This window comes from Apteryx rowi, unplaced genomic scaffold (assembly GCF_003343035.1).
Source record: "Apteryx rowi isolate R43461 unplaced genomic scaffold, aptRow1 scaffold_877, whole genome shotgun sequence".
Taxonomy (NCBI): domain Eukaryota; kingdom Metazoa; phylum Chordata; class Aves; order Apterygiformes; family Apterygidae; genus Apteryx; species Apteryx rowi.
Window position 1 is genome coordinate 74,203 of NW_020451179.1, and position 12,432 is coordinate 86,634.

The window sequence follows — 12,432 nt, forward strand, 5'->3', positions numbered from 1 at the left end:
GGATATGGACTGCTCCATCAGTACAAATAAATTGACAGGGTGAAGGCTTAGACCTAAACACTGGCATATGGCCATTCACAGTGTTAAATTATTAGTATGGTCTCTTGTCATGGGTTTGGTCCATTCCAACTAGTATTCTCCTAAACAATGCCTAGGCATAGGTCAGAAGTTAGAATGGGCCAAGGACCATTCCTGAGAGATGGTTTGGATGCAACCATTCATTTCTGTGGGGTCAGAGAACTTTTAGCCATATGAACATGAACTGTAGAGTGCCAGTTTTCCTCAGCAATAGAGAACAGTCTCTGGCTTGTTAGTTTTATAAGGGTAACTAGGGGTCTGATTCAAGGGATATAGCCAGTAGGAGAGGGAGAAGAAGATGAAAATAGTCAGGGACTTTTGACTGTGTGCCTCCAAATGATATATATGCACACAATATTCATGTGTACTTTTCTTTCTAATGCTTCCTGGCTTTTTAAATATTCACCATTGGATGAGGAGTCTTGTCTGCTTCAGACCACCTGTATCTGTTCCTCTGTGAAATATTCATGGGCTCGATAAAGATTACGTGGCTCACTGGAGAGAAGCTGTCTGGGGAATACACTGCCTGCCAGCAGTAGCAGAGTCCAGGCTGCTAAACAAGTCATCTTTATTTTCTCTCTTCTCCTTTCTTTTACCTGCCTTTCCCTGCCCTGGTCCTCTTTTCTTTATTTTATTTTCTTCTAGAATTTCTATGGGATAGTTACATTACACTTTGGTAAAGGGAATGACTCAGACCTGATTAGGAAAATGTTCCTTGTTTATTGAAAAATAACCTTGCATATTGTTCCAACATACCAAAGCTATGTCTGAGAAGCCAGTGGCTAAATACTGACATGACAGAGTCTGACCCTCTGGGCCTGACTGTGCAATCCCAACAGCAGTGTGCATGGCGGAGTGCAAAGTCCCTCTGCTGTAGGGACAGCCTGGGGAAGGATCATGCCTCAAGAAGGTTCATAGACCTTTCCCAGTCATTCTGTCGCTCAGAGGAGCCATGTGAGCCAGGTTACCCTCGAGTGCAGAGCTGCTCAGTATTTCTTGAGGTCTGCTAGGTAATTCTATAAAGGGATTGGTTCAGCAGTAAGCAGTAGATCTTTCCAGTTCTGGCAAGCCAGTCCAGGTATTTTACCCTTCTGTTGAAGATGGGAACTGTGACAACTTGCTGCAGCTGTTCCTCAGAAAAGCCTAAGAAATATATGATCTCCTGTAGAAACAGGCAAAACATCAATTCTGAGACTTTGGAGAAGCCTGGGGTCTAGATAAACTTGACCCCTTGATCACGTCTGTTTTAGGATGAATCTGGCCTGTTCTTTATGCTGTTTAATGTGGACTGAATCCCAAGGAATCCTGATTGGGACAGTGGAATCAGCAATCCAGTAATCTGAAAATAGCAAGTAAGCAACTACTAATGTAGTACGTCTGCATAAAAGACAGGACAATCACATCCTTACAGAGAATTGAAAGAATTGTTGGTGTTTTTTTTCCTTTTCCATTTCCTTTTTCCATTTCCACTTCCTTTCCAATAGGATAGAAAAAAGAAAATTAAAAGAAGCAAACAAAAGGAGAATGGTTTTCCAGAATTAAGAAAAAAAAAAAGTTGACTTGTACAGTATATATTAGCACATGTAAATACTTACATGACTGAGTTTTTTCCTATGTCCCGCCTATAAATATACATATAAACACTCACATGCTTGCATACCAGTACCTTCTTGGGTGGTGTCAGAGCTGATGTTCCCTGCAGAGAATACTATGTGTAGAGCTTACAATGTCACAACCTGTTCTGTATTGCTTTGTAACAGAATGGAGAATCATCTCCAAGAGCAGTCAGTCTGCTGCCTATCTCCAGTGGCAGATTCACTTAACAAGGGAAATGCAGACTAGTTGTGGGAATAAGGTAGGCCTGTGAGGTTCTGCGTGTACTCTACCCCTGAGCAGTATAATACAAAAGGCTATTTAATAATTAGTTTCTGATAAAGCTGGGACTAGAACACAGGCTTTCAGCATGCCCAGCCCCAGAGCAAAGTGAATCCACTGGAGGATCAGCTGGGTCATCATCCTAAACTCCCACAGACATTTGGTTACAGAGCTGGAAACAAAGGTGTTCCTGGCCTTGTGTCCACATTTATACTAGTAAATAAAATGGGCAAGTGAGGATCTATGGGGAATGGCGTGGCCTGGCACATATCGATATAACTTATCTTTCTGTCCCACCCTTTCCAAAAAGGGGTGGCCTCACCTGTACTGCTCATTATGATAACTCTGGCCCATGCTGTGAGTGTATCTACACACTGCCTGCAAGAGTGTTTGTCCAGCCAAAATAATGCCAAGCAACTTGCTAGCTATGGCACAGCATGATCATGTGCCAGTGCCCAAGGCCCTGTCTTGGTCCTGCTTAATTTATTAGTATGGATATAGTCTGTCATACTTGATCTCAAAACATGAATGTGTATTCTGGGCATGTGGAAGCCCTCTACAAGAGAAGGGTTTGGTTTGGTTTGGTTTGGTTTGGTTTGGTTTGGTTTGGTTTCTCCAGAGAGTCCTGTGAGGGACAGATAAAATTTTGCCATGACGTGGAAAAGCACAAAATGTTCTTTTTATTTAATTATTTTTTAATATAAACAGAAATACTTCTGGATACCACCGGAGAAACCTCAGAGATTGGCTGGACCACTCACCCTCCTGATGGGGTAAGCATTTCCCTTGTCCTCTTCTTGCTCCCACCTCTGGTGGGAAGGCAAGTGTGTAGCCAATGAAAAAAGGGAGACTGGAGCCAATGAGCCTTGTTTTATGTTTTCTGTGCATCTGAACAATCTGAACACTGTATGTTGTGCAAAAACAGATCGTTAAGAGAGGAGGTTATCGGGTGGGATACTATTGCCTCCTCCTTATTCTCTTCCTTCCCCCCTCCCCTCAGAAGTACTCATGAGATCTCCAGCGCTCCCCCATACAGCCTAACTTTGGTAGAGTTGGGTAGGAGGGACTTCTGCTGTAATGTTTTCTCCAAAGGATAGTCTCTCATTTCTGTCTTATTTGTTTGTCTTGTGTGTCTTTCCTCTGGAGATAGGAAAGATGGAGAAGGAGGGGTGAAAATGTGAACTTCTGACATTAAGATCCTCAACGCAATATGACAGGTTTGCATGGAAACAGTCATTCCTTACAGCCTTTAACAGCCCTTCTTTACAACATCATACTTTGTCTTGTCTAGAGTGCTGTACTACACATGCCAGCAGTGGGCTCAAGTCCTGTCATAGGTGTGGAAATCTTTTCCTCTAAAGGGAAGAAGAAGGCCTGTCCTGTATTTTTGGTACAGTCGAACACTGAACCTCGATTTTTACTATTTCTTCTTCTTTTTTTTCTCCCATATATCCATTATAGTGGGATGAGGTAAGTGTTCTGGATGACAAGAAGCGCCTGATCCGAACCTTTGAAGTCTGTAATGTGGCTGAACCAGGTCAGAATAATTGGTTGCGTACTCACTTCATTGAGCGGCATGGGGCCCACCGAGTACATGTCCGCCTCCGTTTCTCAGTGAGAGACTGTGCCAGCATGCGTACTGTGGCCTCTTCCTGCAAGGAAACTTTCACGCTCTACTACCACCAGGCAGAGGCTGACATAGCCTCTCAGGAGTTACCAGAGTGGCATGAGGGCCCCTGGACCAAGGTGGATACTATTGCAGCTGATGAAAGCTTTTCCCAGGTGGACAGCGCTGGGAAGGTGGTAAAGATGAATGTTAAAGTCCGTAGCTTTGGGCCACTCACCCAGCGTGGCTTCTACCTGGCCTTCCAGGACTCAGGAGCCTGCATGTCCCTTGTAGCAGTTCAGGTCGTCTTCTACAAGTGCCCAGCTGTGGTGAAAGGATTTGCCTCCTTCCCTGAAACGTTTGCTGGAGGGGAGAGGACCTCCCTGGTGGAGTCACTAGGGACATGTGTAGCAAATGCTGAAGAGGCAAGCACAACTGGATCTTCAGGTGTTCGGTTGCACTGCAATGGAGAAGGCGAGTGGATGGTGGCCATTGGACGATGCACCTGCAAGGCTGGCTACCAGCCTGTTGATGATGAACGAGCCTGCCAAGGTGAGTGACTTTTTTCCCCATCCCTTAGGCAGCCCATTCCTTGTTGGATCTCTGTGTTAGTATTTGGTACTTGCCAAAAGCTGACAGATCTAGGAAGTGAAATCATTTCTCACATGGAGCGCTTACTAACAGCCTCTTCTCAAACTTAGTGCTGCAGACTGAAGGTGGAGGGACCACTTCTTGGTTTTAAGAACATGGTTAGAAACTCCATTCAAGGCTTAGTTCACGCTGTGACCAGAGAGAACATTTTGGGCTACATCTGCAGAATGGGTAAAAGTTGTGACTAGCCAGCTGTAACGTGGTTCCGCTTCTCCACCAAGTTGCACCATCCATAGAGGGGAGATGTCACAGGGTGCAGAGCTGAGCCCAGAGCTAATATGCTCTACTGGCTTGGGCCCTTTGCTAGTACTGTTGGAACCAGTGGTAACAAGAGAAGAGCAAAGTCTGATCATGGGACAGGGAGACTGGGTGGGTAAGAAACAACCCTGATAATGCTACTGTAATGAGACCTGTAAAGTACTTTCTGTCCTGGGGCACATGACATTTTGCGTGAAATGGTCCTAGGAGGAAGTAGAATCAACTGCATATCACCCAGTAATGGTATTGGGCCGAAATCTGGCCAAACCTGAACAGGCAGTCTAATGTCATGACCCTCTATCCATTTCAAGCTTAAGACGATCCATTAGACCAAACTGCTTTGTATGTTGCTTACATATATATATAATTTGGTGTATAATGTGCTTCTGATGCTTCCTCGGTTTTGATAGACATCTGTGCTAAGAGATCACCAGGATCTCTTAGCAATGGAAAATGTTGCTCCACCACAATTCAGGACTCTTAAAAAAAATTAAATATAACATGGAACCCAGTTTCAACTGCAGTGGCAATTCTAAAGTTACAGTGTAATATTTTCAAATAAGAATATGCCTGGGATGTTGAGAATTACAAAACATTCTGGTTAACCCTCAGTGAAAAATTGCACAATATAGTTAATGATTGTCTGTATGTTACCTTAAATTCCTTTTTCATGAAGTGATTGGAGTCATGCAAAATAACATTATTAAAGCACAGTACTCTGAAAGTCACGGAGTTCATTGTGCTGGAGACTTACAAAGAGAATTAAATTTGGTAAGTGCTTTTCATTTGTTTATGCTTTAAGAATGTTTAAAATGTGTGTGACTTTTTATCCTCCTCATTGTTTTAAAATAGAAATAGTGGGAATGACAAGTTTCTTTTTTTTCTTTCTCTTGCTAGAAGGCTTCTTGGCCAATTCAGGCCTTCTCTAGATCAGTATACGTGGTGCTTAGCTTCAGAGTTAGTCCAGAGAAGATGTCTTAATTTATCTGAAACCTCCTTTGGGTTTAGATCACCAGTTTTGCTTAGTCCAGTCTCTTTCCTATCAAATAATATTCTTTTCATTCTCAAAGCCTTTATAGCCTAGGATTTGGCTGTGTGCTTGGTATGTCATCAAGGACCTAGTACAGTCTTTAACAGAAGTAGCTTGTCTGTGGGTTTCCAGACGTGGTGCTGGATTTGCTTGCTCTGTGATATGTGCCATTTATACTTGCCTTTTGTCGAATCTGATCTTATGCTGCCAGCTTCTTGCAAGTATTCTTCAATGGATGGTCAGTTTGATATGTATACCTCCCCAAATAATACTACTTCCTTTGCATCAGAAATGTCCTACAATATCATTTGTGTTTCTAGACGGACTTAGAGTAGCTAGAGGGACATGGAGTTGTACAGTTACATTTCCGCTCTAATCGAACTGTGAAAAAAATGGAGCAAGTCATTCATAATGTGGGCTTTAAACACTGCCTTGAAGCTCCAAAGAGGAAGGGGGTAAAACAGTAGGAAACTACTGTCCATGAAAGAAGGGATCAATTCTGCCTGACTGAAAGACTTTTGATACTTATTTTGTGTAACTGTATTACAGTTTGCAGGAATCCTGCAAAGATGCAGCCTCAGCTGAAGCACTCTCAATCCCTGGAAAAAATCTGGGTGTAGGTGGGTGCAGTGATAGTGACTGAAGACTCAGTCTGCAGTGAAACTAAACCTGCACTCAATATGTGAAATTGTTTTTTAGAATACTATTTAATGTTCGGCATGGAATGGATGAATTTCTAGTAGCTAGAGGACTTCTTATATGAACCACAGGACCAAAATCAAATTACTTCAGCAGAAAGATGATCCCAGTAGATCAATTTTCTTCATATCTTTCATATATTTATAGCACACAACTGGAAGGAGCCATTAGAGGAAGTTTTTCAGCTGTGATGGTTAGTTATAAGGAAATTATTTGGAATTAGAATGTACAAATTATTCCACAGGCTACAGGACATTTGTTTATGGATCTTTCACTTTGAAATTCTGGTCTTCCAAATATTTTTGGTGTTTACATTGTTTTGTTTTTTTCATTACACTCTTTTGATAGGCTCGTTAATTGTATTTTGCTTTGTTCACATAATTGAATTTCTCCCAGCAAAACCTTTGGGATCTTGTTGTTCTTTAATGCTTTAAAGAAAACATAACAAGAGAAAGTCTGCTTAAGATTTTTGTTTGTTTGTTTTCTGAAAATATGTAACCATAGTTTTCACTGCACTGTGCATAGTATAGCAACTTCCTGAAAAAAGGGGTGCCTAAAATGGGATTCTTAAACCCATGTTAGGGTACCTAAACATGCAATCAGCATCTGGCAGTTCTGTTGAAGCTGTGATATACTAAGCATTTCTGAACTCCAACATGTTTGTTTCAGTGCTGCAACAATTTGATTTACCATCAAATAGTTAGTTTCTTTTTTGAATGCTGTTCAGATGAAGCATGCATTCCCCAAGCTAGAGTTTGGTAGGGTTTTAGGTGGGACAAACTGCACCTGCAGATTGTGCCATTGCCTTGAGAATAGTAGATTCGCCTTAATATTTTCTTAACACGTTTTATTTAATAATTATTTCTGTATTTTAGGTAAAGTATATGTAAATGTGTAAAACCTTAGGACTTCACAAATATAACTTTTTCTTACATCTTTCTTCAAGTAACCCTTTTAAGAGTTCTTCTCTGTTTTTAAGTGTTTATCTTGGGCAGTTTCAATGATCCCAAAATTACTGCTCTCTAAAGAACCTGCTTCAGCTTTTCAGCAGCTGAAACACAAGCAAATGTTTTGTTTTGTTTTGTTTTTTACGAGTATTTGTTCTGCTCCTGAAGTCATGCGTTGGGGCACCTGTGGTTTGTCTCGGCTCCTTGCAGATTTGTTCATTAATGACTTCTCAAGCTAGACTTGAATTAATATGTTTAGTAAAATATGCATACATTCATTAAACATTGTTTTTCCAAAATAACAATGTAAAGAAAAACAATTACCATGTGCAGTATTTGCTTATATGTATTTCAGAAAACTGATTGATTTAAGTATTATTGATAGGTTTGCATTTTTTAAAGTTTCAGGATAAATATCATGTTGTTATTAAGCATGCGTGTGATCTTGTTGATGAGACAGCAAATTGATATATTTGTTGTTTTTAAACTCTGAAAATAACAGGACACACTTGTAGGGAAATGGATTTTGTCCTCCTCATTGGTTGATACTCGTGTACTTTCTTTCTTCCTTGCTTTCCTATACAGGCCAGTAAACCACTTCCACAGCAGGATTAGAGAAGTTTCCTAGGATATCATGTGTTTATTTGCACCTGCTTTTCCTGGTGTGCAGACTTTTCTAGTATCATCAAACCTTGCTTCAGCCTGATTTCTGACTGAATCCTGGCTTTCACAGAATCACAGAATCACAGAATCGCTGAGGTTGGAAGGGACCTCTGGAGATCATCTAGTCCAACCCCACTGCTCAAGCAGGGTCACCTACAGCACATTGTACAGGATCGTGTCCAGGCGGGTTTCGAATATCTCCAGAAAAGGAGGCTCCACAGCCTCTCTGGGCAACCTGTTCCAGTCACCCTCACAGTGAAGAAGTTCTTCCTCATATTCAAATGGAACTTTCCTGTGTTTCAGTTTGTGCCTGTTGCCTCTTGCCCTGTCAGTGGACATCACTGAAAAGAGTCTGGCCCCATCCTCTTTACACCCTCCCTTAAGATATTTGTACACATTGATAAGATCCCCTCTCAGTCTTCTCTTCTCCAGGCTAAACAGGCCCAGCTCTCTCAGTCTTTCCTCATAAGAGAGATACTTCAGTCCCCTAATCATCTTAGTAGCCCTCCGCTGGACTCTGTCCAGTAGTGCCATGTCTCTCTTGTACTGGGGAGCCCGGAACTGGACACAGCACTCCAGATGTGGCCTCACTAGGGCTGAGGAGAGGGGGAGGATCACCTCCCTCGACCTGCTGGCAATGTTAGTCCTAATGCAGTGCAGGATACAATTGGCCTTCTTGGCCACAAGGGCACACTGCTGGCCCATGGTCAACTTGGTGTCCACCAGGACCCCCCCAGGACCATCTCTGCAGAGCTGCTTTCCAGCAGGTCAGCCCCCACCCTGTACTGGTGCATGGGGTTATTCCTCCCTTGGTTCAGGACTCTGCACTTGCCCTTGTTGAACTTCATGAGGTTCCCCTCTGCCCATCTCTCCAGCCTGTCCAGGTCCCTCTGAATGGCAGCACAGCCCTCTGGTGTCTCAGCCACTCCTCCCACTTTGGTATCGTCAGCAAACTTGCTGCGGGTGCACTCTGTCCCTTCATCCAGGTCACTGATGAATAAGTTGGACAAAACTGGGCCCAGTACTGACCTCTGGGGGACACCACTAGCTACAAGCCTCCAACTAGACTCTGCGCCACTGATCACAACCCTCTGAGCTCTGCCATTCAGCCAGCTTTCAAGCCACCTCACTGTCTGCTCGTTTAACCCACACCTCCTGAGCTTGCCTATGAGGATGTTATGGGAGACAGTGTGGAAAGCCTTGCTGAAGTCAAGGTCGACAACATCCACTGCTCTCGCCTCATCTACCCAGGCAGTCATTCCAGCATAGAAGGCTATCAGGTTGGTGAAGCATGACTTCCCCTTTGTGAAGCCATGCTGACTACTCCTGATCACCTCCTTATCCTCCACATGCTTGCAGATGGCCTCCAGGATGAGCTGCTCCCTCACCTTTCGAGGGATGGAGGTGAGCCTGACTGGCCTGTAGTTCCCTGGGTGCTCCTTCTTGCCCTTTTTGAAGACTGGAGTGACATTGGCTTTCTTCCGGTCCTCAGGCACCTCTCCTGTTCTCCATGACCTTTCAAAGATGATGGAGAGCGGCCTAGCAATGACATCCGCCAGCTCCCGCAGCACTCGTGGGTGCATCTCATCGAGGCCCATGGATTTGTGGGTATCAGGTTTGCCTAAATGATCTCTAACGCGATCCTCCTCGACCAAGGGGAAGTCTTCCTTTCTCCAGACTTTCTCTCTTGCCTCCAGGGTCTGAGAGTCCTGAGGGCTGGCCTGAGCAGGAAAGACTGACGCAAAGGCGGCATTCAGTAACTCTGCCTTCTCTCACCAGGACAGCCACCCCATTCAGCAGCGGGCCTGCATTTTCCCTAGTCTTCCTTTTGCTCCTGATGTATGTGAAGAAGCCCTTCTTCTTGTCCTTGACATCTCTTGCCAGATTTAATTCCAAACGGGCCTTAGCCTTCCTCGTTGCATCCCTGCAGACTCTGACAACRTTCCTATATTCCTCCCAAGTGGCCTGTCCCCCTTTCCACATTCTCTCTACTTCCTTCTTCCATTTGAGTTTTGCCAGGAGCTCCTTCCTCATCCATGCATGTCTTCCATGCCCCCTTTTCTCAACTTCTTACTCATAGGGATGCTCCGATCTTGAGCTTGCAGGAAGTGATGCTTGAATATTAACCAGCTCTCTTGGACCCCCCGCTCCTTCTAGGGCCCTAACCCATGGGATTCCTCCAAGTAGGTCCCTGAAGAGCCCAAAGTTTGCTCTGCTGAAGTCCAGGGTTGCGATCCTGCTTATTGCCCTGCCTCCTCCTTGCAGGATCCTGAACTCCACCATCTCATGGTCACTGCAGCCAAGGCTGCCCCCAGCCTTCACACCTCCAACCAGTCCATCTTTGTTTGTTACTACAAGGTCCAGCAGCACACCTCTCCTTGTTGGCTCCTCCACCACCTGTGTCAAAAAGTTATCATCAATGCTCTGCAGGAACCTCCTGGACTGTTTGTGCCTAGCTGTGTTGTCTCTCCAGCAGATATCAGGCTGGCTGAAGTCCCCCATGAGAACCAGGGCCTGTGATCATGAGGTTACTTCCAGCTGTCTGTAGAAGGCCTCATCGACTTCCTCTTCCTGATCAGGTGGCCTGTAGTAAACACCCACCACAGTGTCCCCCATGCTAGCCTGCCCTTTAATCCTTCCCCATAAGCTCTCGACTCTCTCTTCAGCCACCCCTAGGCAGAGCTCGATACATTCCAAGTGCTCTCTCAAATAAAGAGCAACTCCACCACCTCGCTTTCCTGGCCTGTCCTTCCTAAAAAGCAGGTAGCCATCTAGGACAGCATTCCAGTCATGCGAGCTATCCCACCATGTCTCTGTAACTGCAATGAGATCATGGTTCTGCGACCACACACAGAACTCTAATTCTTCCCGTTTATTCCCCATGCTGCGTGCATTGGTGTACAGGCATTTTTAGAGAGGTGATGGAGCATGCAGGTTTCCCAGGAGGGATACAAGAGGATACATTTTTTAGCTGCTCTGCTCTTTAAATATTTCAAGCACATTGGGCATCCTGGCTGCCTCTTGTTAGGAAGAAAAAAACCCTTTTCTTTGTTAAATATTTCTTCCTTGAACTTTCTAAAAGGCCACCTTACTTTTACTTCCCTTTATATCTGCCTTTATGGCATGATCCTATACCACTTAATTTAGTGGAAGTTTTGCCACTGATTTCAAGCTGTAAAATCAGGCAATTGCAGAGGAAAGGATACCCTCTCGTGCAGTGAACATATGAGAGAGATAATGAGGACAACAGTCATACTTTTGATAGTGGAACATGTCCTATATTGTCTTCTCAGTTTGTAGTGTTGTAGTGTTAGGGGAAAAAAGCTCAAACATACTGTGAAAACTCTGTATGCAATCTTCTACTTATGTACTTGACTTGCATATTGCTTGTTGGTGTGGCCTTATTTACCTTTTATGTCTGTATCTGTTTCCACAAAAGAAGATTTTTTCTTCCTGAGTTATCCTCTGCGCTATTGCAGTTAAACTTTGACCAGTATGCCCTCTGTGAAACAATTGGATCTAACCTCCAAAAACAATTTTTAACCTGGGTCAACAGAAAGCAGAAAGTGTGTACTTTGTGTTGTTGCTGCTTTTTTTTACATGATGTGTCACTTATTAAAGACTTTTTGTCATAAAAGTAACATTATAAATAAAAAAACAAGTAGACTATTTTTACAAAATGTATTATAATTTGTGTTGCTTTCATTAAGTCATCATGGTCCTTCATTAGGATGGGCTAGATTAAAGAAAAGAGCATCATCAATTCTGTATTATCTTGATTATTCATACAGAAATATATGGCATTTATCATATGATTTCCAATATGCATGGTTTGGGGTTTGTTTATTAATTGCTAGACAGCTACTGAATTAAGATAGAGAATCTATAAAACACGAAATTTAATTCTGAGAAGCTTTTAGGCTTTTAGACATTTGTTATCCCGAAACAACAAATAGGTCAATGCAGACCCACTGACTCATGTAAAGTAAATATGAATATGTCTATCGTTGGTATTGTACAGAGCTCATGTTCTATTCTTTAGGATGTAGGAGGTCATATGACTATGATTTTCCTCTGTTTCTGAATCTTAGCATCAGAGAATATGAATGAGAGGATGTCTAGAGTTGGAGCAGATTCCATGTGGATTATGTTCACTTTGGATACAGGCCCAAGTGTACCCACTTCCTATGGTTTATTTTTGCATTTACCTAACCACAAAAAAAGTCACCTGAGTCCCCTGAGGTTAACTATTCTTAAGGAGTCTCCTTAGAGACAATTTATAGATTATTTTCCCTTGACTTTCCTCTGTGAGACCAGGAGCTATTTTTGTGTCTCAGGAAAAAGAGAAATCAAAATCTCCTACTCTGTCTGCCATCACAAGTGAGCAGTACATCTTGACATCAGTTTGCAAAGTCCTAGAACCTTCATCCCCGTTTGTTTGAAAAACATCCATTTAGCCCAGTTCCTGTCTATTTTTTGCTGTAAGTAGATGCTTAGGAAAAAGTAAGAGCAAGACAAGAATACATGATACTTCCATTGAACGCTCCCAGCTTCCAACCAGGATCTTCCTTCTTTTTCCTGTGGCCATTTAGTTTCCTTAAAAGTCTTTGAGGGGCTTTTTCAAA

The 12,432-nt window shown here is 43.2% G+C and overlaps 1 protein-coding gene across 4 annotated transcripts in view; it reads left to right on the forward strand.

The window, feature by feature from the left end:
- LOC112977883 (ephrin type-B receptor 5) overlaps positions 1–12,432 on the forward strand; it is an 83,207-nt gene that overhangs the window by 26,133 nt on the left and 44,642 nt on the right. For all 4 annotated transcript variants that reach the window (XR_003257678.1, XM_026090738.1, XM_026090740.1 and 1 more), the window contains 2 exons: positions 2,662–2,726; positions 3,415–4,111. Coding sequence is in view for 3 of the 4 variants with exons in the window: in XM_026090738.1 (XP_025946523.1) it covers positions 2,662–2,726; positions 3,415–4,111 (762 nt within the window). In the remaining variant the exon portion in view is untranslated. The remainder of the gene's footprint in view (positions 1–2,661; positions 2,727–3,414; positions 4,112–12,432) is intronic.